Source organism: Carlito syrichta, unplaced genomic scaffold, assembly GCF_000164805.1.
Source record: "Carlito syrichta isolate Samal-C Ts95f unplaced genomic scaffold, Tarsius_syrichta-2.0.1 Scaffold304713, whole genome shotgun sequence".
NCBI classification, from domain to species: Eukaryota; Metazoa; Chordata; class Mammalia; order Primates; family Tarsiidae; genus Carlito; species Carlito syrichta.
Window position 1 is genome coordinate 333,212 of NW_007248809.1, and position 24,643 is coordinate 357,854.

At 53.5% G+C, this 24,643-nt stretch overlaps 1 protein-coding gene across 1 annotated transcript; it reads left to right on the forward strand.

Moving 5' to 3' along the window:
* Window positions 1-5,462: 5,462 nt before the first annotated feature.
* On the forward strand, window positions 5,463-24,643 carry P2RX1 (purinergic receptor P2X 1). The gene is made up of 12 exons (XM_008060740.1): window positions 5,463-5,952; window positions 17,978-18,125; window positions 18,391-18,462; window positions 18,904-18,973; window positions 19,273-19,369; window positions 19,681-19,761; window positions 20,003-20,144; window positions 21,835-21,962; window positions 23,024-23,114; window positions 23,498-23,563; window positions 23,954-24,055; window positions 24,223-24,643. The coding sequence occupies exons 1-12, from the start codon at window positions 5,816-5,818 to the stop codon at window positions 24,307-24,309; spliced, it is 1,221 nt and encodes a 406-aa protein (XP_008058931.1). The 5' UTR covers window positions 5,463-5,815; the 3' UTR covers window positions 24,310-24,643.

Below are 24,643 nucleotides of genomic sequence, written 5' to 3' on the forward strand. Positions count from 1 at the left end.
GGACCCTTGACGTCTTGTTTTCTCCGAGTATTGTCCCATCATCCCTGCCTGCTGGGCATCCACCTGGGGCCCTGACACCTGCACCCATCCCACCCTGGGAGACACTGAGAGGAGGTCTAGTTCTCCCACATCACCAGGATTGTTCTTTTGGCCTCCGAGACAATGTTTTTCTTGTTCTGTTTCCCTCCTGGAATCCCAGGATTCCATCTGTCTCTGGTTCTTCCAAGGCCAGCTCAAGTGCACCGCTCACCTCCCTGGGCTCCCCTCAGCCTATAGGGCCCACTGATTCGCCTGGGTGACCCTCCTTTCCTGGGAGCTTGGGGCTCTGGGCAGGAGTAGTCATGTCCCCGTGTCCCTCCTTTCCTTCCTCTGAAGGGAAAACGCGTGGTGAAGGTTTGGTATTTAGTCCTCTACCCAGATATCCTGGGAAGGAGACTCTGGTCCTGTGGGTGAGGGGCAGACAGGACCAACTACATAATTTGCAGGGCCCATTGCAAAATGAAAACCTGGAGTCCTTTGTTCAAAAATTGAGAATTACAGTGATAGCAGAACATTAAACATTACAATTCATTAAACTGCGTGTCTAAAATTGGTAGATTTTATTGCATGTGAATTGTACTTCAATACAGTTTGATTTAAAAGAAAAAAAGAGGTAGAAGCCAGAGAGGAGGTGGGTGGGCATGTGGCTACCATGCAGGTGTGGAGGTGGCAGCAGTAGGGGAGGAGCCAGAGCCTCCCAGGTGAGCACTCAGTGTTTAAAGGCAGAGCCTAGGCCAGCCCCCAGGAGTCCTCTTAATCCAGGTCAGGAAGAGGCTGGGATGAGGAGGAACAGCCCAAGAACAGAGCCTTTCTGAGCATGGGGCCTGGTGCAACTGCACAGCTCACACGTCTGTGAAGCCAGCTGTGATGAAAAAGGCAGCCCCTGCCCCCAGGAGCTCCCAGGTTTCTTTGCGGGGGGCAGGGATAGGCACATAGCTCACAGCAGGGGCCAGGGTGGGCAGGCAGAAGCCTTGTCCTTTCCCCACAGCCCATCTGTAAGCCCTCTCAAGCCACAAAACCTTTTGTACACATCATCTCCCAAGGTCTTGATGAGATGGGCCAGGCAAGGGTCAGGGCTCCATTTTACAGATGAAAAGCCCAGGACGGGCCATGCCTTGCCCAAGGCCCTCTGAGGGGCTGAGTGTCTAGCTTGCATCATGGCGACCAGGCAGGGCGTGGAGATTAAGATGCCCGGGGCCCTTGTATAAGAGGCGGTCCAGCTCCAGCCGCGCCACCTCCATCCCCACCCAGGCCGGCCCAAGTCCAGCTCTTTCAGTCCACAGCATGGAGTCGGCAGGCCAGGATGGGGCGGCCAAGGTAAACAGAGGTCTCCTTACCTCACGGTTGCTCAACCAGGAGGGAATTCCCTGGCAAGCCCCGGCACACTTCTCATTGGCAGCTGCCCCTCCAGAGACCAGGGCTGGGTGCTCCTCAGGCCCCCCGCTGCCACCCTCGTGGTGGTGGGAGGGGCCATGCTGTGGCTGCTTAGGAGAAAGGAAGGGCAAAACCAGATGCAAGAAGGGAAAGGAAAGACTTCTATGCACACAAAGGCCTGCGGGCAAGTGTCCACAGCGGTCTTAACCATTATCGGCCCCCAGCGTCCATCAGCAGATGAAGGATCACAAACTGTGGTATGTCTCTATGACGAAATACTCCTCAGCGATGAAGAGGAAGAAGCCACCACTATCCACAATCACTGGATGAAGCTGAAAATCACTGCGCTGAGCAAGAAGCCAGACACAAAACAGAGCTCCTCCTGTGTGTGTGATTCCACTTATCTGACGATCTTGGGAGGAAGAGTAAATCTGTAGTGACAAAGCAGATTGGCTGTTGCCCAGGCCTGGGGCCTGGGGAAAGATTGACCACAGAGGGGCAGGTGGGCGATGGATCTATGGGAAAGGGGGGCTACATGCATTTGTCAAAACTCATCAAGCTAACCTGGGTGCATTTTATTGTATGTGAATTGCACCTCAATACAGTTTTATTTCAAAGAAAATTTTTAAGAAGAGGTAGGAGCCGGAGAGGAGGTCGATAGGCACATGGCCACTGTGCAGGTGTGAAGATGGCAGCAGCATCAGGAGCTGGGGAGGAGATGGAGCGCTCAGAGGGCAGGGCTTAGGTCAGACCCCAGGGGTCATCTTAATCCATGACAGGAAGAGGCTGGGGATGAGGAGAAAATGTCCAAAAGGATGGATGGGGACCAAGAAGGTAGGATGCCTTAAACTTGGGACGCGGGTCCTCCACCGGTCATGGCCCATAGTGATGAGGAGTAAAAGAAGATTGAGAAGCAATGTAAAGTTTGGGCAATGGGGAGAAGCTGAACCTGGGGCCACTGCTGGAACCTCCAGGCCTCCCCAGAGATGCCTGCCTCATCCCCAGTCTCCCGTGACTGTCTCTGCTAGGCTGACCCCACACCTGTCCCAACCAACGTCTGAGGGGCTATGTGGCACTGGGGAGTCCCTAGGACACTGGGGCAGGCCCAGATGGTGTCAGGGGTTGGACTGAGCTGCAATCCCCGCATCCCTGGGACTCTGAGTGGCTAAGGAGACCTGGTGGAGGCTGCGCCCACTCCCTTGAGGGCTCGAGCTGGCCTCTGGGCCTGGGCAGTGACTCCATGACGGGCACTGACTCCCTCCACACTGCACAGAGCCGCTAAATTTAGCCAGGCAGGGGAGGCTGTTCTGGGCCGAGTGCTTGGCAGCAGGGCCTTGTCTCCCTACAAGGCCCGGCCCAGTCCCCGAGCTGGCCACCCGGCCTTTGGGCTTATAAGGCAGGACTGGCGGCTCCCAAGTGCTGGAGTCTTTGAGTGGGCTCCAGGCCAAGCCCTCAGACTTTGGGGAGCCTCCTTCCCAGACACCAGCAGACATGGGATCTACTTGTTGTGTGACCTTGGACCAGGCACTCAACTTCCAGAGCCTCAGTTTCCTTATCTGTAAAATGGGGACTCTAGTACCTACGCACAAGGCTGTTGTGAAGAAAACCCTACTGAACTCCCAAGGTGTGAAACTCCGGCCTCTGTGCTGGGCGCTCCCAACCCCACAATGTCTAGAACAAATGCAGATGTCTGTCCCGGAGGATGCTGGAATTAGGGCCAAGGATGGGAGAGCAAAGACCTCTGATTCAAAAGAGGCATTTTGCAACCAGTGAGAGCAGCATTGACCCAGCAGCTGACTGTTCTACTCTTGCGGAGTTATCAGCTGGAGAATACATGTGGGCCTTTGGGGGCACACTTCGGATATGATAAGGTCCTCAAAGGAACGATCCTTCATGCCAGTCTGTTTTCTGAGGGCCAGGGCCAGCTCCCAGGCTATAACAGAAACACAAAACCAAGCAATTCTGTCTGTCCATCAGTCAATCTCTCCATCAGTGAGCCTGGCTCCTTGGAGGAGGAGGACATGGTGGTGGTGTGAGATAGACACAAACTGAAGAACTGCCTGGCCTCCCTCTCTCCCCACTTCCTTCTTTTTTTTTGAGTTGGAGTCTCACTCTGTCGCCCAGACTGGAGTGCAGTGGCCGCTCTCGGCCACCGCAGCCTCGACCTGCAGGGCTCTGGCGATCCTTCTGCCTCAGCCTTCCGAGTAGCTGGAACTACAGGTGCGCGCTACCACGCCCGGCTAATTTTTTGATTTATTGTAGAGATGAGGGCTCGCCAAGTTGCCCAGGTGGGTCTCGAACCCGTGGGCTCAGGCAATCCACTCACCTCAGCCTCCCAAGGCACGGGATTATAGGCTGAGCCACTGAGCCCGGCTTCCCCTTCCTTCTTTTATTTCTTCCTCTTTTCCTCTTTCTTCTTCCTTCCCTCCCTCCATTCCTCCTTTCCTCCTTCCCTCCCGCCTTCTCTCCTTTCTTCTTCTTCTCCCCCTCCCTCCTTCCTTCCTTCTACCCTCCCTCCCTCACTCCTTCCCTCCCTCCCTCCTTCTTCTTTCCTCCTTCCCTTCCTCCTTCCCTCCCTCCTCCTTCCTTCAGCACCTGCCACTTTCCAGCATCTGGTGTATACATCAAGGAGAAGAGTGGGTGCAGAGGGCCCAGGGATTGGCTCAGACAGTCTCAGCATACCCCCACTCCCCGTCACAAGCAACTGCGCATGGAGCTTCCTATTCTAACGGCCACAGGGTCAGCTGGGAAAGGGACAGGCCCTTTTGTCTGGGGTCAAGATCAGGCCAAGGGTTTGTGGCTGCTACAGCTCTGGCTCCCAACATCTCTGAATTTTCCTTAGAAATGCCAGGGCACAGGTCTCGAAGATGCCTGCAGGATTGGGGGAAACTGTGTAGGGTGAGGCTGATCTATTTGTCGAGAAGGGATTGCCTGGGTACTGGAGGGGGTTGTGGGCTGTCCTCTGTGGGCGACCCTTGCTGTCTTGGAAGTTGTTCCCTGGGCCAGGCTGCTGGGATTCCCAGCCCCGGGGGCCTGGCTCCCTGCCCAGAGTGATTTCCAGCTAAGACTCTGCCAGGAAGAAGAGTCCTTATCAGCCCTCAGGGTGAGGCAATTTGGATTGGTTGGGGCTGGTCAGGGAGGCCGTACTTCAAGCTTGAACCTCCAGTCCTGCCCTGGTGAGCTTGGGGAACTCTTTTCTCCTCTCTGAGTTTCAGCTTCTTCATCTGCAAAATGAGGGGTGGGGATGGGGAGGCCTTCAGCTCTGGAGAGCTCCTCACCCCAGTCCCTGGTGTTCAGGGGTTGAGTGGGACAGGTGGGCTTGCAGAGCGCCTTTACCCCAAACTCAAAAGTGGCCTTGAGTTCTCTGCCCCCAGTGTTGTGGGGACCCATCCCCTAGGGGTCCCAACTTAAGAGAAATGGCCCTTATCATCCCAGTCACAGATGAAGAAGGAGGCTCAGGGAGACAGTTATTGCATTCAAGCCTCCACAGCCAACAAGTCGGGCTTGTTGAGGTCTGACTTTCCCGGCGGGGTCCTGGGGCCTTCAATGGCAGTGTGTGACAGGTGTGGCGCTTGTCTCGTCTGGGCTGCCGCCCCTGCCAATGGTGATGGGGGCAGGTAGATGGGGGGAGGCAGGGAACGAGGATGCCAACCCAATGCTGAGGATCATCAGGCACGGGCCAGGGCTTGGACTCAGAGGGATGGGGGAATGGAAGGGGGTCTACAAGGATGGGGGAGGTGGTCCTCCCGTGGGCTCCGAAAGTGTAGGGCAGCAGGACCGGAAGTGTCCTCGTTCCTCTTCTGTTCTACTTGCTTCAGGTCCCCAGGGACCGAGTTGCCAACCCAGGAGTAGAGGGAGTGTCAGCTGAAGGTGGTATGTGGAGATGTGGATGAGTGTCTGGTTTTGGGGGCCTCCAGCCAGAGGCCACTATGTCTTCCCCCAGGCCCTGTCCAGTCAGGTTTGGGGTGGAGGGTAGCCAATAGCTTTATCTTTGCCTCTGTGACGGGTGGCCGGTGGTTTCCTGCCAACAGCTTCTGTTTCCGGAGGCTCAGCAAGGCCCAAGCAGAGCCAGGAGGGGCAGTGGGGCTGGGCCTGGGTGGCCCCACCAGCCCCGCCCCCGTCTATCTTTGGGAATTTATTTGTCCACGGGTGCGGCTGGCCCTCAGTCCATTGCCTTCCAGGGGCTAAGGCTGCTCTGACCACCCAAGGATTCTCTTTCCAGCCCAAATGCCTCCAACTGACCTCTGACTCCTGTCCCCTGGCCTCACCTGCCCTGCCCTGCTCTTCCTAAGGGACTGGGAGGCCCCAGAAGGTCTGCTGTAGACGTGGGTGTTGTCATCCAGCTCACCCTGAGAGGAGAGGCCGCGCAGGGGGCTTGGTTCTGAGCCCAGCTGCGCCCACCATGGCGCGGCGGCTCCAGGACGAGCTGGCTGCCTTCTTCTTTGAGTACGACACTCCCCGAATGGTGCTCGTGCGCAACAAGAAGGTGGGCGTTGTCTTCCGACTGATCCAGCTCGTGGTTCTGGTCTACGTCATTGGGTGAGTCCGGGTCCCCTACAGTCGCCTTCTTACACCAGCCCCCAAGCTGGGCCTGCCCTCCAGGATGGGAGATGCCCCTGTGACGCCAGGGAGCCCCTCTTTCACTCTATCCGTTGGAAGGCCTTCCTGACAAGCCACTGTGCAGAAATAGACAACCCTGCTAACTCACTGTTGAGATGGGGACACTGAGGCAGGAGGGGAAGCTGTGTCCTAGGTCCTATGGTGAATAAGAGGCAAAGCCGTGGGTTCTGAGGGACTGACTGAGTGTCCTTCAAATGGTGGGTGGCATTCCAAGCCGGGGCCTCACTAAGTCCTCTACCTCTGACCTCCTGCCAAGCCAGGCTATGCTGAGATAGAGACCACACCCCATTTTAGAGGCTAGAGAGGGACAGGCTCTGCCACCACCTTCCCTGACTAAGTTAGGGACATCCAGGGGTATTTGACTATCCTGGAGCTGAGAAACCCTCAAATTCTGAGCCCCTGGTGCCTTGATGACGGCCCGTCAGGCAGAGGAAGGAGATCAGTTCTGGTCCCAGGGATGACAGTTCCTTTCTGGGCATCTTTGGACCTGTCCTGTGGTGCTAGGAGTGCAGGGACAGAAGCAGGTTGGGACTCCTGCAGTCTAGCTGTCTGGGGACCACACAGACACATTTTTCCTGAAGTCAGTCTGGCTTTCCTGGGAGTCAAGAAAGGCTTGGCAGGAGCTTGCACCCATGTGAGTGTTCTTGTGTGGGCACGTGTGTGTCACATGGGTGCATGTGTCCTATCCAGAGCTTTGTACCCATGCACATGCCCTTGTGTGTCTGGGTGTGTGCCTGATAGGTGTGGCTGCTTGGTGTGTCCTTGGGGAGGGGTGCCCATATGCGTGTGTCCCTGTGTGTGAATATGGCTGTGTCTATGAATGCTTTGTACTTGATGAGGCTGGGTGCCTGATGTGTGTCCCCTGTGTGTGGTACATCATGTCCACTCACAGTGACTCTGCAGAGGTCTTCTGGAGGCCCCAGGGCCATTGAAGTTAGCTCAGTCCCTGCTGGGGGCCTGGGAGCCCTGGCAGCCCCAGCCGGACTGTGCTGTGTGATTCTGAAGGCTCTGCCCCTCTGGTTTCCACACCCCATTTTTTGCTATGGTTCCAACTTAGGACTGCTAAATAGAGCCCAGGGCAGGCTGACCAAGGACCAAACACAGAGTCTTGGTCCCCCAGAACGTCTGACATCCAGAAAAGCCCTCCCTCTGCCCCACCAGCCTCAGAAGCCTGAGCCGGCCGGGTGGAGCCAAGGCCAGGCCCCACTCTGGTCTCTGCCTCCTTCCTGTTCACAAACCATTTTGACATCTGTGATGTCATTTGTGGTTGGGAGGGAAACTGAGGCCCAGAGAGGAACAGAGGGGTTTCCAGGCCCACGGCAAGTCAGCAGCAAAGCAGGGTTAGAACAGAGAACTCCTGACCCCCAGCCTCTGCTCTGCTTTCTCCTTCTCCATCATTGCAAGATGGGGAATGCTTCCAATGGGCACAGATGGTGAATGCCACGTTAACTTCACTCCTGACCCTCCGGGGCAGAGAGAGGTCGCCCGCTCGGGCCAGCCTGCCCTGGTGCAGAGAACTGAGAGAATGGGATCTCGGCATCTCTGCCTCTGTCTCAGTAACTCTCTGGCCCCTATGGCTCCCTAGTTCTGCTTTCAGGTCAGCAGCTGTAAGCCGTGCCGGGGCCTTCTTGTATGCCAGTCATGGAGTGTCAGAGTGAAAGGGACAGTCCACCCACCCCCCCAGCTCAGCATACCTCCAGTGTCGGGGATCTCACTCCCTCCCTCCCTCCTTCCCTTCTTCCCTTAAGACTATGCAATCATTTCTGAATGGACGTGGCCCTGTTCAGCATCAACGGGACTTGGTAATGTCACCAGGATCTCACAGCTAGTAAGAGGTTAACTAGGATTTTAACCCAACTGCCTGACTCCAGGCCTTCGTATCCTGAAAAGAAAACATCCTTAGAGAGGGACTCTTACCTGCCCAAATCACACAGCAGAGGCTGGAAGGCAGGGTCTCTCAACACTACCACACCCAAGCTGTGCCAAAAACCCCAGGCTTTCAGCTCCTGTGTAGGCTGCCGCTCCGACTGTCTCTGGCGCCCTCGTCTGGCCACTGTCCAGTTCTGCACCGATCCCTCCGCTAGGAGCTCCCAGTTGCCGTCCGAAGCCCTGACCCAACCTGGGTTTGGTGTTGGCATCTCAGGCTTCAGTTTCCCAACTGTTTCCTGGGGCAGGGGTTGGTGAGGAACCCTCTAAAGACATTGCATTCGGTTCATCAGTTTTCTCTTTCCTGAGGACGACTTTGTTTTGGTTTTTTTTTGAGTTGGCGTCTCTGTCACACAGACTGGAGTGCAGTGGCTGTTCCCGGCCACTGTAGCCTTGACCTGTTGGGCTCTGGCGATCCTTCCGCCTCAACCTTCCAAGTAGCTGGAACTACAGGCGCGTGCTACCACACCGGGCTAATTTTTATTTTATTTTATTTTATTTTATTTATTGTAGAGATGAGGTCTCGCCAAGTTGCCCAGGCGGATCTTGAACCTGCAGACTCAGGCAATCCACTCACCTCGACCTCCCAAAGTGCTGGAATTACAGGCTGAGCCACCGAGCCCGGCCAAGGACTTTGTTTTAATGTCTAGTCCTGTGATGGTTGCAGGGGAACAGAGCCAGATCCTGGACCCCAAAGACAGAACAAAGCCCGGTGGGGGATGGGTAGACACAGAGATAGAACAGGACAGAGGGACAAACACTGGAGCACAATAACTCAGACAAAGGAAGAGATGTCCTGAGACCTAGAGATGGAGAGAGAGTTACTGAGACAGAGGCAGAGATGCCGAGAACCCAAACACCCTGAGGGAGGAAACTGAGGCTGTGGTCTCTACTGGTCATGCTCTTCTGGGAAGTCCTGGGGAAGCACAGGGAGTGAAGGCTTGAGACTCTAGAAGGCTGAACTAAGATGACCTTCTTTTGGTTCCAAATAAGATGGCCTCGCAGAACTGTCTCCCAGGAGGTGATGAGTTCTCTGTCCCTGAAGGTGTGGGGACAGTGTGCTGTCATCCATGAGCCAGCAGGGCTGGGACATGTTGCTGCCTGGGGGGCTCTGGGTGGGAGAGGAGAGGGGTGGTCTGCTGCAACACACAGCAGGGTCAAGGGGATTTGTGAATGATGCTTGAGGAGGGGGCCTGGGAAGCCCTCCCGAAGGAGGTGACATGGTGGTGGAACCAGCCGTGAGTAAAGGCCTTGGGGGCCATTGGCTGGGCCAGTCTGCTCTTGGCTTTCTCTCTAGCCCCTCTGGGTCTCTTCTCACCTCAGCCCTCACTCTATCCCCTGCACCTCCATGCAGAGCTGTTGAAATCACATGTTCTGAGACCTCCAAGTGGATCCCAGAGCACATCAATCAGGGATAATGATAGATACAAATTATTGCTGTGAGAAGTGCATTTGGGCCCATTTCTGCAGCATCCTCTCTGTGCCTGATGCTATGCCAGGGAACAGAGGTGGCACACAGGGTGGGCAGAGGAGGAGGGAGGAACTGAAGATGAATTAGCCAGAACACCTTTGGTTCTCGTGACAGAAGCTCCAATAAACTGGATTTAAAAGGAAAGGTAGGAGTATTAATTGGTTTATGTAACTGAAAAATCAATGTGGGCATCTTGCCTGGCCAGATCCTTTAGAACGGGGCACAGGAGGAGCTAGGTCTGTGGGGAGATGAGGAATTCAGGTCGGCCCAGTCTTGGTTCTCCAACCGAGCTATCCAGGATCCAGCTCCTCTTCTCGCTCTGTTTTTCTCTGTATGTGGAGGTTGCATTCTCAGGCAGGCACTCTGTCTTCATAAGTGGCAAAACAGCCACCAGCAGCTCCAAGCTGACATCTCACCAGCTTGGCCACCTTCCAGAACACAAGAACTGCTCCTTCTCTGGAGTTCCAGCCAGAGTCCCAGGTCCAATTCTTGTGGGTTGAGGGTGGGTCATGTGCCATCGCTGTGGCCAAGGAAAGGAAATGCCCTGATTGGAGGAGCCTGGTTATGTGCCCACCCCTCATCCAGGCCCTCCTGTGGGGCAGCAGCTTGTGAACAAAGGTCCTGGGGCAGGGGAGTAATAGAAAAAGAGTCACTAGGACTGGGTGAAAGGATGTGGAGAGGTGAGGGGACCACTGGCTGAGGCCTTTGAGCGCTGCCTGATGAGCCTAGTGTTTCTCCTGAAAGGTGGGGAGCCATGGAAAGATGCCTCGCAAGGGAGGGACTGGGGCAGACAGGGATGGGGTGCAGGCCGGAAGCAGGACAGCTGTGAAGAGGCAGTAGTGCTGGGAAGAGAGGCTGAGGCTGTACCCAAGGCAGAGGCAGTGAGCATGGAGGACGGATGTCATCATCCTGGCAGGTCCCACAGCTGGGGTGGCCGCTGCTCAGCTTCTGTGCAGCATTGCCAAAGGGGACATGCACCCAGCATGACCACTGTTTCTGACTTCTGCAGAGAAGTGGGAAATTGGAATTTACATATGAAGGAAACCTCTTGGTTTTTATAGGTTGGTGACTCATTCAAAAACCTCAAAAATACAAATCGTTGGCCTGAGACTTAATTCCATATGTTCATTTAGTCATTCAATAAACATGTGTTTATCGAATGCCTATTAAGTACCAAGCACTGTTCTAGACACTAAAAATATAGAAGTGAACAAAACAAACCAAAATCTTGCACTTGGCTGGGTGCAGTGGCTCATGCCTGTAATCCAGCATTTTGGGAGACGGAGGTGAGAGGATTGCTTGAGCCCAGGAGTTTGAAACCAGCCTGGGCAACATAGCATGATTTGAAATCAGCCTGGGCAACATAGCATGATCTCATCTCTACAAAAATAAAAAAAAATTACCCAGGCGTGGTAGCACACACTGTAGTCCCAAGTACTTGGAAAGCTGAGGCTGAAGGATTGCCTGAGCCCAGGAGGTTGAGACTGTGATTGTGCCACTGCATTCCAGCCTGGACAACAGAGTGAGACCCTGACTCCAAAAAAAAAAAAATCTCATGTTCAAGGAACTCATACAGATGCTCCTAGATTTGTCTGCAGGTTGTGTGTTTGTTAAGCTCTGAGTCCCCACTGTGAGCCTCAGCTCTGAGCTCAGTCCCTCCCAGGCCTGGAGTCTGTTCGTGCCCCTCCCCAAGGCTGCTGCCACCCCACAGTGTATGTCCTGTTGTTGGGTTGACTCCTACCTGTGGGCCTCAGTTACACCCTGGGTCCTACCAGCCTCCTGATCTGTCTTCCCAGCCCTATGCCCAAGCTGCCCTTCCGCACCTGTCCCAGCGCCCCCCACATCTCAGCTTCCGCACCTGTCTCAGCGCCTCCCCACAACTAGCTGCTCTGGGTCCTCAGACGAACCCCAAGGAAGGCCCCCAAGAATGTGGGCATCACAGGGAGAGTGGCTGTGAGGATGATGCCCAGTCATCGAGGCTGGTGATGGGAAAGGGATGGCACCATTCTCTGAGATGAGGACACAGAAGGAGCAAGTCAGCAAGTCCTGAGGGGAGATGAGTTTAGCAGCCTCAACCTGCTGGGCTCAGGTGATCCTTCCGCCTCAGCCCTCCAAGTAGCTAGAAACACAGACAGTTGGTCTGTATTGAGTTGAATCTCATATGAGGTAACATACACCCTTTTAAAAAATTCTCCTTGAGAGACTGAGGTGGGAGGATCACTTGCATCCGGGAGTTAGAGGCTACGGCAAGTTATGATGGCACCACTGCAAGACCCTGTCTCAAAAATAAATAAATAAACAAATAAACAAACCAATTCTGTGATTTGGAGTATATTCACAAAGCTGTGCAACCATCACCACCATCTAATTCTAGAACATTTTCATTACTGTAAAAAGAAACTGCATCCCTCTTAGCAATCACCCCCCGCCCCATTTCCCCTCCTCACAGCCTCCTTTTTTTTTTCTTTTTGAGTCAGAGTCTGATTCTGTTGCCCAGGCTGGAGTGCAGTGGCATACTCACAGCCACCGCAACCTCGACCTGCTGGGCTCAAGTGATCCTTCCGCCTCAGCTCTCCACGTAGCTAGAAACACAGACATGCACCACCACACCCAGCTACTTTTTTGATTTATTATAGAGACGAGGTCTTGTCAAGTTGCCCAGGCTGGTCTTGAACCCCTGGACTCAGGCAATCCTTTGGCCTCTGCCTCCCAAAGTGCTGTGAGTATAGGCGTGAGCCCCCATGACCGGTGACAGCCTCCTCTGCCTGTTCTGGGCATTTAGTCTAAATGGAATCCTGCCATATGTGGTTTTTTTGTGTCTGGCTTCTTTCACTTACTGCCTTGCTGTCAGGTTCATCCATGTTGGTTGTAACCTATGTCAGTGCTTCACTTCCTTTTACGGCTAAATAATAGTCCACTATGTGGATAGACCACATTTGGTTTATTCATCAGTCGATGGACATTTGGCTCTTCTTGGCTCTTGTAAATGATGCGGCCATGAATACTTGAGTCCAAGTGTGTGTGTGGACAGGTGTTTTTAATTCTCTTGGTTCTATACCTAGGAAAGGAATTGCTGGGTCATATGGAATTCCATCTTAGCTCTTTGAGGAACTGCAGGACTATTTTTGAAAGAGCACTGTTGAACTTGAGGTACCTGTGAGATGCCTGGGGTTGGAGTGAGAGGGAATGGACGTCATGGAGCAGTAAGAGATGTAGACATTGATTCAGACGGTTCCCAGCTTACACAGTTCAACTTATAATTTTTTTTACCTTATTAGAACAGAATTCATGGTAAATTGAGGGACATTTAGACTTAAGGGAGTTTGCCTGATGATTTTGTGACTTTATGGTGGGTTTATTGGGGGCATTAAGTGATTTTCAACTCACGATGGGTTGAGATATAACCTCATTGTTTGTCAAGAAGTGTCTGTGGGGTGGGCTGAGCCTGGTGGCTCAGCCTATAATCCCAATACTTTGGGAGGCTGAGACGAGTGGATTGCCTGAACCCGTGGGTTCGAGACCATTCCAGGCAACTTGACAAGACCTTGTCTACAATAAAACAAAAATTAGCCAGGCGTGGTAGCACGTGCCTGTAGTTCTGGCTACTTGGAAGGCTGAGGCAGAAGGACCGCCAGAGCCCAGCTGGTTGATGCTGGGGTGGCCATGAGCATGCCGCTGCACTCCAGCCTGGGTGACAGAGTGAGACTCCAACTCAAAAAAAAAAAAAAAAAAAGTGTCTATGTAAGTCCCTAGAGAACAAGATTTTTGTTTGTTTTGTTTACATGTGCATTTTTAGTGTCTTTATAGAACAGTGCTTGGCACATAAGAGGGGCTCGATAAATATATGTTTGTTGAAAGACTAAATGAACAGGTGGAATTACATCTCAGGGGAAAGTGCAAATTTGGAGCTGGAAATCTGGGGACACAGCATGTCTGTGAGAGTGGAAACCAGGACAATGTGGGTGGCTCAACAATAAAAGAGGAATTAGTGAAGGAGGAGCAAAGCCAGTGAAAATAGGAGGTTTCAGTTATTACTTGCCTACTATGTGCCAAGCATGGTGCTCATTTCCTTAAAGAGAACGCACAGAAACTTCCCCCAGTGACCTAGATGCTTTTGTCTCTCAGGGGCCCAGGGCTGAGTACATAGTAGGGCCTTGAGTGAGCAGCGCCTTTGAGCTACGTGCTACCACCTCTGTCTTACTGAGAAAACCAGGGCTTGGAGAGGTTGAGTCTCTACCCTGAAGCCACACAGCTGGGGAGTGGCAGGACTGGTCCCTGACTCTTGGTCACTCCACCCTGTGGCCTCCTCCACGAGAGATCACTGGAGAAGAGGGCCCAGGACAGGGTGCTGCTGAGGACAAGGCGGGCCACCTGGGGAAGGTTGCTTCTGGAGGGGAGTGGCTTCTGATGATGCCAGTGTCTGACTCAGGCCCCCTTAGGGGTCTTCCCCAGGGGTGACATCAAGGCCAGGTCAAGGCATGGCTTTGGAGGAGTGAGCCTGGTGCCATAGTCAAGAACCAAGGTCATCCATGCCAGATTTGACTTTTCCCTTTGACCCTGAAGACCGGCAGCCCCGGGGACAAATAGAGCCTGGAAGCCTCATGCTAGCCCCAGCGTGCAGCCTCCACACGGCTCTGCACCCTGGCTCCTGGAAGACACGTTGAAGCCAGTGCTCAGCAGAGGGAAGGTGACTGAGTCCTGGACTGGGTGTCTTGAGCCTGGGGCCTGCCCCGTGCTTGGCCTCTGACTCTTGGGAGAGACACTCCCCAGGCCTCAGTTTCCCCATGTCTTAGTCTTGCGAAGGGAGAAATGCTGCTGGGATGTTTGAGGTGGGGGGGCCAAGAGGCCGGCTAGTGGTGTCTCCCACAGAGGGGGTCAGAATGTGGGCAGCACCCCCTTCTCCTTGCAACAGCTGCTTCAGGCTTGGGTGCAGAGCTGGGGATTTCCTGGAGGAAGATACTTAAGGAGAGTGGGAAGATGAGTGAGCCCTCGCTTTCCCTGGGGGGGCTAGAGGCAGCATGGCAGGCTCAGGACCCTGAGAATCGGAGGCCTATGCCATGCCTCACCTGTTGCCATCTGGGACCTGCAGGGGACTGCAGTGACCAAGCTGAGGCTTAGGCTTAGGGAATGTGTGGCTTGTCTGCAGTGCCAGGGCGAGACCCGGGCTTGGAGAGAGGCAGGTAGACTATGGGAGGGGTGAAGAGGACATTGATGTGCTGCCTCCCTGGGGCCTGGAGTAGGGAGACAGTCTTGGAGAGCTAGAGGTGACTGTGGGACTAAGAACCTGGAGAAGTCTGTTACCAGGCCCGAGCCCTAGAGGATGGGAGAGGAGAGTAGAGACTTTGAGCTCTGCTTGGGCAGAATAAGAGGTGGAGTGCACATCTGCCTGCATGTGCACTCACAGATTTGCCTTGGAGGTATACAGTGACACACCCCAACGGGACACACACACACACACACACACACACACACACACACACACACACACACGAGTTATCCTGAATCTCCATGAAGAGTCTTTCTCAAAGGAAGGAGCCTACATTCTGGAGAGAGGTGTTATCCAGGACTCTTTCTTTTTGAGTTGGGATCTCACTCTGTCACCCAGGCAGGAGTGCAATGGCCCGATCACAGCCTCTGTACTCAGGCGATCCTTCCACTTCAGGCTCCCAAGTAGCTGGGACTACAGCCACATACCACTATGCCTGGCTAATTTTTTGTTATCCACTATGTTGCCTAGGTTGGTCTTGAACTTCTGAGCTCAAGCAGTCCTCTCACCTCAGCCTTCCAAAGTGCTGGGATTACAGGCATGAGTCATCGCTCCCAGCCAGACTCTCATTTTTAAGTAGCATAAACGAAAGCCAAACTGGCTTAAATAAAGGGGGCAATTTATTGGCATATGTAACTGAAAAGTCCAGAAATAAATTTTCAAATAGGCTGTGGGCATGGCTGGATCAGATGCTCAGACAACATTGTCAAGAATCTGTCCCTCTCCATTTCCTGGCCCAGGTATCCTCCAGGTGAATTTCATTCTCAGGGTTGCTCTCTCCATGAGGTGAGAACATGACTACCATAGTTTTAGTCTTGCAGTCACCCTGCTTAGCCACCCAGCAGAGAGCATGTTTCTTTCCCAGAGAAAGCCTGGCTTCATTACTGAAACTCCCCAGGTCATGTGCCCATCCTTGGATCCATCAGTGTTACTAGGGGGATGGAACATTGATTGGCAAGCCTTGGTCATCTGCTCACCCTGGGGCTGGGAAGGAGATTAGCCCCACTGAACCTTCTAGACTGAAAATGGAAAACCCAAAGGAACAGGAGTTCTCAATGCTGGGAAATGGGAGACCTGCAGCCTGAGCCACTTCCACAAGGGCCTTGATTGGGGGCTGGGTGCTGCAAGCCCTTTGTAGGGCTGCCTCCCCCTTCTGTTTCCTTTCCCATCTCCCTCCACAGGGTATCACAGTGTGGTTGGGATAATAGTAACACTAATGTCTATACAGCACTTACTCTTTGCCAGTCCCTATTCTAAGTGTTTCTACGTATTCAGTAACTCATTTCACACACAAGTGCCATTATTATTCCCATTTTACAGATAAAGAAACTGAGGCACAGAGAGATTGAATAGCTTACTCCATATCACACAGCCAGTGGGTAGCAGAGCTGAGATTCAGATCCAGGTTGCTAGGCACCGAAGGCCAGACTCTCGGCCACCACGCTCTGCTATTTCTCAGTGGGAGAACCGCAGGAGGGAAGGCGCACTCTCAGAAGGAGGATTGGGGTCCGAGAGTCTTGACCTCCGAGCTCAGAAAATTATCCTCTTGGAAAAGTGTAAAAGGGTCATACAGCGGGTCTCCTCCCTGGGAATTAGTATTTTGATGGGGAAAAGAAAGGTGGTAATATGTGGCATTCAGTTTTCTGTTTCTGTGCTAATTCACTTAGGTTGATGGTCTCCGGTTGTATCCATGTTGCTGCAAAGAACATGATTTCGGTTCTTTTGTATGACTGTGTAGTATTCCATGGTGTATAGATACCATATTTTCTTTTCTTTTCTTTCTTTTTTTTTTGAGTCAGAGTCTAACTCTGTTGCCCAACCTGGAGTGCAGTGGCACACTCACGGCCACCACAGCCCTGACCTGCTGAGCTCAGGCGTTCCTTCCACCTTAGCCTTCCAAGTAGCTGGAACTGCAGGTATGCACCACCATGCCCAGCTAATTTTTTATTTATTGTAGAAATGAGATCTCTCCACATTGCCCAGGTTGATCTTGAACCCGTGGGCTCAGGCACTCCTCTCACTTCTGCCTCCCAAAGTGCTGGAATTACAGGTGTGAGCCACCATGCCCAGCCACCACATTTTCTTAATCCGGTCCACCATTGATTGACACCTAGGTTGGTTCCATGCTTTTGCTGTTGTGGATAATGTTGTGATAAACATTTACATGCAGGCTGGGTGCAGTGGCTCACGCCTATAATCCCAGCACTTTGGGAGGCTGAGGTGAGAGGATTGCCTGAGCCCACAGGTTCAAGACCAGCCTGGGCAACTTGGAGAGACCTCATCTCTACAATAAATCAAAAATTAGCCGGGCATGGTGGCTTGTGCCTGTAGTTCCTTGGAAGGCTGAGGCGGAAGGATCGCCTGAGCCCAGCAGGTAGAGGCTGCAGTGGCCATGAGTATGTCACTGCACTCTAGCCTGGGCAACAGAGTGAGACTCTGACTCAAAAAAACAAAAACAAAACATGTACATGCAGATGTCATTTTAGTAGAACAATTTACGCTCCTTTGGGTATATATTTGGGTTGCATGGTGGTCACGTATTTTTAGTTCTTTAAGACATCTCCAAACTACTCTCCACACTAGCTTATGTTTTCAACGATAATGTACAAGTGTTCTTTTTTCTCTGTAATCTCACCAACATCTGTTTTTTTTACTTTTTAATAATAGTCATTCTGACGTGTGAGATGGCATCTCACTGTGGTTTTGATTTGCATTTCTCTGATGATAAGTGAGTAATGATGTTGAGCATTTTTCATGTTTGTTGGCTGCTTGGATGTCTTCCTTTGAGAAGTGTCTGTTCATGTTTTTTCCCCACTTCTTAATGGGGCTGTTTTTTCTTGTCAACTGGTTTGAGTTCTGTAAAGATTCTGGATCTAAACTCTGGGAACATACGGGCACAAGGATGGGAACAACAAACACTGAAGACTTCTAAAGGGGAAGGATAGAGGGAGGGGGTAAGAATTGAAAGACCACCCACTGGGTACCATGCCCACCACCTGGGTGACAGGTTCAATAGATGCCCAAGCCTCGCCACCACACAATATATAACAAACCAGCGCATGTACCCACTGAACCTAAAATAAAATAATAATAATTTAAAAAAAAGAACAGTGGAACTTCAGGCTCAGGCCAGCAGGGGGAGGCAGGGGAGGGAGCTTCAGGGGCAGAAGGTGGTTCAGAGGCACATCTGGGGAGAGCACCAGGAAGGACAGGATGCGTCCAGCTGGTGCCAGAAAGGACTTGAGCCGGAACCACCACTTTCTGTGTCCCCTCCCCGCCAGGTGGGTTTTTGTCTACGAGAAGGGCTACCAGACCTCAAGCAGCCTCATCAGCAGTGTGTCTGTGAAACTCAAGGGCCTGGCCATGACCCAGCTCCCGGGCCTTGGCCCCCAGGTCTGGGATGTGGCCGACTACGTCTTCCCAGCCCAGGTGAGCTGACTCAGAGCTGGGTGGGACTGTGTCTCACCTCTTTGTGGGACCAGCCCAGCTCCTGTCTCTCTTTGGACCTCAGTTTCCCTAACTGTGAATGAAGGCAGAAGAAGCCTGGTTCTATCAATCACCCCATGTTGTCATGAGGTGTGGTGGCAGCTGGGTATCATCTGTCCTCCGGGGCCTGCTGGAGCAGTGTCTGGGTTCTCGGGCTCTTCTCTCAGTTCCCAGCCCTGTTCCACCCTCCCCTCCCTCTCACTTCCAGGGAGACAGCTCCTTTGTGGTCATGACCAACTTCATCGTAACCCCAAAGCAGGCTCAAGGCTACTGTGCAGAGGTGAGGACTTTTGCCCAGCCCCCTCAGACCCACAGGGGAAAATGGCATGAAGGGGAAGTCCCATTGGGCACTGACAGGAAAGCTGGATAGGCTTCTGCAGGGACCACAGTGGTGGACATCCAGGCGTAGATTCACGTAAAGTAACTCAACCACTGGCAGTGCCGAGCCTGCCCTCCCTGCTATGTGCCAGGTGGGACAATGAGTCTTAGTGGCCACACTTCCCCTGACCTCTCCATCCCTGCCACCAAACACTGGTGATGGGCAGCTGGCATGAGCCCAGAGGAGTCCTCGGCAGAGTGGTGTGGGAGGTAACTGGGGAAGGGGGCTGTGAGCAGATGTCACCCCGAGGAGGTCTGAGACTCTACCCCGTGCCCTCCGTAGGGCCCTGGGGGCGGGTGGGGCTCTTCTCAGGACCCCACCTAACAGCTCTCCCCTCCCCAGCACCCAGAAGGGGGCATATGCAGGGATGACAGCAACTGCATTCCCGGGAAGGCAGAAAGGAAGGCCCAAGGTAAGGTCAACCTCCTCCTATGCCCTCCACAGCCCCCTGAGTTCCAGGCCCCCATGTCCTACAGGCCTGCCTTGGCCCTGACCTGCCTCTCTCCACATCCCTCCTGCCAGGCAATCCTCCATCAGGGAGTCCCTCCTACTCTCTCCACTCCTGCCATCTGGCTTGGCCTGCCCCATTTCTGTCCTCAAGCTCCTTCCCCTGGATGGTCCATCACTGGGAACTCCTAGGGAAGGGAGCTGGGAGGCCTCTTCTGCACCCCAGCTTAGGGTGGACACCCAGGGGTTCCTCTCTCACTCCAGGCATCCGCACGGGCAAATGTGTGGCCTTCAACGGCACTGTGCAGACATGTGAGATCTTTGGCTGGTGCCCTGTGGAGGTGGATGACAATGTGCCTCGGTAATGCCCTGTCCTTCCAGGGAGCTGGGAATAGGGTTCCCAGCCTGTGCAAAAGGGGATCTGGATCTGGAAATGATCTGTCCCCTTTTTTTTTGATCCCATCTCACTGTTCAGCCCAGTCGAAAGATTCCCCCAGGCCCTGCTCAGGAGGCCTGTGTGTCCACATTGCAGCACGCCCACCCCTCCACCAGTCCAAGGCTGCAGGGCGTCCCATACCCTCCCATCTCCCCCTGCCAAGTTCTGCCTGGGGCTCATGGCAGGGGGGCCGGGGCTCCTAGGGAGGGGTGACCAGTGACTGTGGTCTCCTCCAGCCCCGCCCTTCTCCGGGAGGCCGAGAACTTCACTCTCTTCATCAAGAACAGCATCAGCTTTCCACGCTTCAAGGTCAACAGGTTCGTGGGAAATCCAGGCAGCAATGCAAGCGGCTTCCAAGGCTGCTCTGGCTGGCCTAAATGTTTCTGTCTCTCTCCATTCCTGTTGGCTTCACTCTGGAGGCAGAACCCTGGGACAGACACCTGGGTGGGCTGGAGAAGGGGCATTCGGGAGACTATGAGGGATCCCCAGAGCCTTGGGGCTTGGTGGGTACCCTCCCAGATGGCACCTTGCTGCTGTCAACACCCTCCGCTCCTACAGACGCAACCTGGTGGAGGAGGTGGATGCTGCCTACATGAAGACCTGCCTGTACCACAAGACCCTGCACCCTCTGTGCCCTGTCTTCAGGCTTGGCTATGTGGTGCAGGAGTCAGGACAGAGTTTTAGCTCCCTGGCGGAGAAGGTATGGGGGCAGTGCTGGCACAGGGGGAGGAGTGGGCCCAGGATCTCAGTAAAGGCTTTTCGGGCCCAGTGAATCCTTGCAAGCCTCCCTGATGTGGGCTGAGCCTATGTATGGGTCTGGTCCCTAGTAGTGGGTGCCCTGGGGGTCAGGTTTGTGTCCTCAACAGGGCCTGGCCTGGTGCAGAGTAGGTGTTCAGAATGGATTAATGCAGGCAGACATTGCCACCTGGGTGTTTGCAGATGTCCTGCTATTTTAAAAATATGACAGAAAAACAGCTGGAATCCTATAGCCCGTGGCCCTGAAACACCTGTGCCTGGACTTCAGAGAAACAATCCCTTATAATGAGCACAGATCTGGCTGACTGGGTTCAAATCCCAGCTCCTCCCCTAATGAGCAGTGTGACCTCAGACAGGTCCCTTAACTTCAGCGTGTCTGAGCTTTTGTACCTGTCAAGCAGGGACAATGATGGTGCCAGTGTCATGGGGCTGTCTTGAGAGCAAGTGAGTTCATGCAGTGACAGCGCTTCCGTACCTCCCAGCATGGCAATCCTGTGTACCTATGCCCACATATGCCTTGTTATTCCTGCTCCTACAGCTGCCTTTTCAGGGAGGGAAATCAGTCTCTTTTCTGTGATGTTCCCAAAAAACCTCACTCATGACACATCTGTCTGCAGGGGAGGCCAGCAAACTTGTTCTTTCAAGGGCCAGATAATAAATATCCTCAGCTCTGCAGGTTGTAGGGCTTCTGTGCCAACACCCCAAGTCAGCCATTGCAGGGCAAGAGCAGCCACGGACAATATGTGCGCAATGGACATGACCGGATGTGGCCAGCGGACCTCGGTTTGCTGACTCTGGGAGGGCACTTACACCGGAGCCACACACATGACCTGAAAGCTGCATGTTAGATCTCCCTGTTCCTAAAATCCTCCCTGCAAGGGAGGCTGCAGTGGCTGTGAGTTCTGCCACCAGTGGCTGTGAGCGTTGCACTCGAGCCTGAGCAACAGAGTAAGACTCCCCAGTACCAGCCACCTGCCAAGTTGCCCATCGCCCCCTTCTCTGACCACCTCCCAACTTCTCTCCTGCTGCCCAGCCCACCCCCACCTGTACTATTGCCTGCCTCTCCCAAAAGAGCTTTGCCTTTTCAAGTTTTCTCTTCCCAATCCATGTCTTTACAGATTCACTCTTTCATTCAACAACTATTTGCTGGCCTCCCGTGCCATGACTTGTGCTAGGAACTCGGGAGGCAGTGACGAATGAGACAGACAGCTCTGTCCTCCTGGAGTTGGAGTTGGGTTCATAAATAATCACATGAAATAAAAATATAATTACAAAGCAACAAACGCTTTGAAAGGAAACACACAGGAGAGAATAACAAAGGCACACTTTAGATTGGGGGTGGTGGTCAGGGAAGGATGAGAAAGAGCCATGTGGAAAACTTTGCACATGCAAAGTTTGAGGCAGGAAGAACTTGATGTGTTTGAGAAAAGGTCAGAGAGCTGGAGTGTGGAATGTGATGGGAGGAAGGTGAGGTCAGAAAGGGTGACAGGCTCTCTATTCCAAAGCAGCTTCTCGGTGTCTTTTTTCAAACAAAAAAAGCATTCCCTTTTCGAGAGAGTGCTGGCACCAGCTGTAAGACAGGAATTTTTTTTGATCCTGAATTCCCTGATCTTAAATGCCTATGTCCCTGGCAGGGCGGGGTGGTCGGCATCACCATCGACTGGAACTGTGACCTGGACTGGCATGTACGACACTGTAGACCTGTCTACGATTTCCATGGCTTGTATGAGGAGAAAAATCTGTCTCGAGGCTTCAACTTCAGGTGCCTGCTAGGCCCTCACCAGCACATTCTTCCTTGGTCCTGTGGGCTTTTCTACTCCCAGAACCTTGTGGGGTTGAGCAAGTGTCCCCAGAGGGGAGCAGAAGATCTTGGGCAGTTCCCATTCTGCCTGGGTGGCCAGGCAGGAAGCCAGCAGGGAGCAAGACTTTGGAGGCTTGAATCCCCCTGCTCCTAGTTCTCAGCTCCTTTGAGGCCCACCTGGCTAAGGACTAGCTGGGGAAATTGCTGACATCAGGAGTTGGGGCAATGGCTGGGCATGGTGGCTCATACCTGTAAACCCAGCACTTTGAGAGGCTGAGGTAGGAGGACCACTTGACACCAGGAGTTTGAGACCACCCTGGGCAATACAGAGATCCCAATTCTAACAACAACAAAAAAAATAGACACATATGGTGGTGCTTACCTGTAGTTCCAGCTACAGAGATGGGAGGATCCCTTAAGACCAGGAGTTCGAGGCTGCAATGAGTTATGAATGCGCCACTGCACCCCAACCTGAGTGACACAGTGAGATCCTGTCTCTTAATTAAAAAAAAAAAAGCTGGGCACAGTGGCTCACACCTGTAATCTCAGCACTTTGGGAAGCAGAGGCGAGAGGATTGTCTGAGTCCAGGGGTTCAAGATGAGCCTGGGCAACTTGGCGAGACCTCGTCTCTACAGTACATCAAAAAATTAGCCTGGCATGGTGGCACGCACCTGTGGTTCCAGTTACTTGGAAGCCTGAGGTGGAAGGATCTCCTGAGCCTAGCAGTTCAAGGCTGCAGTGGTTGTGAGTGTGCCACCAGTGGCTGCGAGCATAGCACTCGAGCCTGAGTGACAGAGTAAGACTCCTACTCAAAAAAAAAAAAAAAAAAAAAAAAAGAGGGGGACAAGAGTTCAAGAGTTGAGCACAGCATTCCTGGAACGAGGCTTGGGAATCCTGCCTGGGACTGGGGATGGGGCTGTATTCACAGACCACTAAGGGCTCCTGCGCCCCTGATGCACTGAGAGTTCCAGACCGGAGACGGTTCTCCATCACTCTCCTGCCACCTTGTCCTTTCCTCAAGGTTTGCCAGGTACTTCGTGGAGAACGAGACCAACCACCGTCACCTCTTCAAGGTGTTTGGGATTCGCTTTGACATCCTGGTGGATGGAAAGGTGAGTGTCCAGTGTAAGGAGGGTGGCAACTGAGATGCATTCTTGGTCCCTGTGAGTGCCTCGGAGTGTCTAACTATGGATGACAGGGAGCTGGATGGGTTCATTCAGCAGTTGTACTGATAACAGATGGGGCACGGGATGTGCAGGGCGCAGCTCTGCAGCTTGTGACCATGCCACCCACCCACAGTCCCCCTAGGTCTAAGAAGGTAGAACCAAGGTCAAAACACAGAGCTAGCTCCTCATTTGGAGTCAGAGCCCTGGGCAGCAGGCAGTGGGGACAGGTCACAGCCAAGGGTGGGGAAGTTCCTTGGTCCCAGGTCTGGCCTTTTCTACCCAGGGCCTTCTGACTGTGAATTCTTCTCTCCCCTGGGCTCCGCCACCAGGCCGGGAAGTTTGACATCATCCCCACAATGACCACCATCGGCTCTGGGATTGGCATCTTTGGGGTGGTAAGTGCTGGAGTCACTGGGTATAGGTCCTAGTGTATGCGGGGGTCAGGTCCTCCTCTTCCACAACTCAGTAACAGCAACAAGTCCCTCATCCCAAAATTTGATGCTAACTGCTTATCATTATTGAGCCAGCAACTGTCCAGTCTATCATCCAAGAGCCACAGACTAACAAAGGAAACCAAGGCCCAGAGCTGAGCAGGATGAAGGTGGGATGGAACTGTCTCAGACCCTGAGGGTTCTGTAGTGTCTCAACCTCTCTCCAGGAAACTGAAGTCTAGAGTGGGGCAGGATGCAGCTATGGCCACGCCTTCAGGGACGGAGGTGGGATGGGGAGGGCTCTGTACCCGCCCCGGATTCCCATGCTCTACCCATGCTTCTCCCGGCCCCCAGGCCACAGTTCTCTGTGACCTGCTGCTGCTCCACATCCTGCCCAAGAGGCACTACTACAAGCAGAAGAAGTTCAAGTACGCAGAGGACATGGGACCAGGGACGGTGAGAGAACTCCCTGAGCCAGGTCCTTCGAGGCTTCAGGCCCTTGTGTCTGTGTCTGTTGTCTGTGTCTGTGGTCTGTGTCTGTGTGCTCTGTGTGTGTGGAGTTGGGGAGAGGAATGGGCAGCTTCTTCCCCAGGGCTGACTCAGATGCCCCAATGCATATACAGGGCGAGCGTGACCCCGCAGCTACCAGCTCCACCCTGGGTCTGCAGGAGAACATGAAGACATCCTGGCCCTCAGACCCTGACTCCTGACTGGATGCAGCGTGAGGCTTCAGGCTGGGTCCCAACGTGAACAGAGGGGTCTCCCCAGGAAGTCTCTAACCTCTCAGCCAGGCAGACACCAGCACTGCAGAAGCTTAAATGGACACTAGGAGGCCCATGTGCAATTCTGGGCTCCAGTCCTGACTCCACACCCCCCCAGTCTTAGCCACTCCTGCTGGGAAAGAGCTGGGGTTGAGTGGAACCCTCTCACACACCTGTCCCCTGACTTTGTGTTTCTCTCTCTGGGCCCTCATCATCCATCCCACTGCCTCAGTTTTTCTAGATCTGTGCTCTATAATGTGGCAGCCACGAGCCACAGGTGACT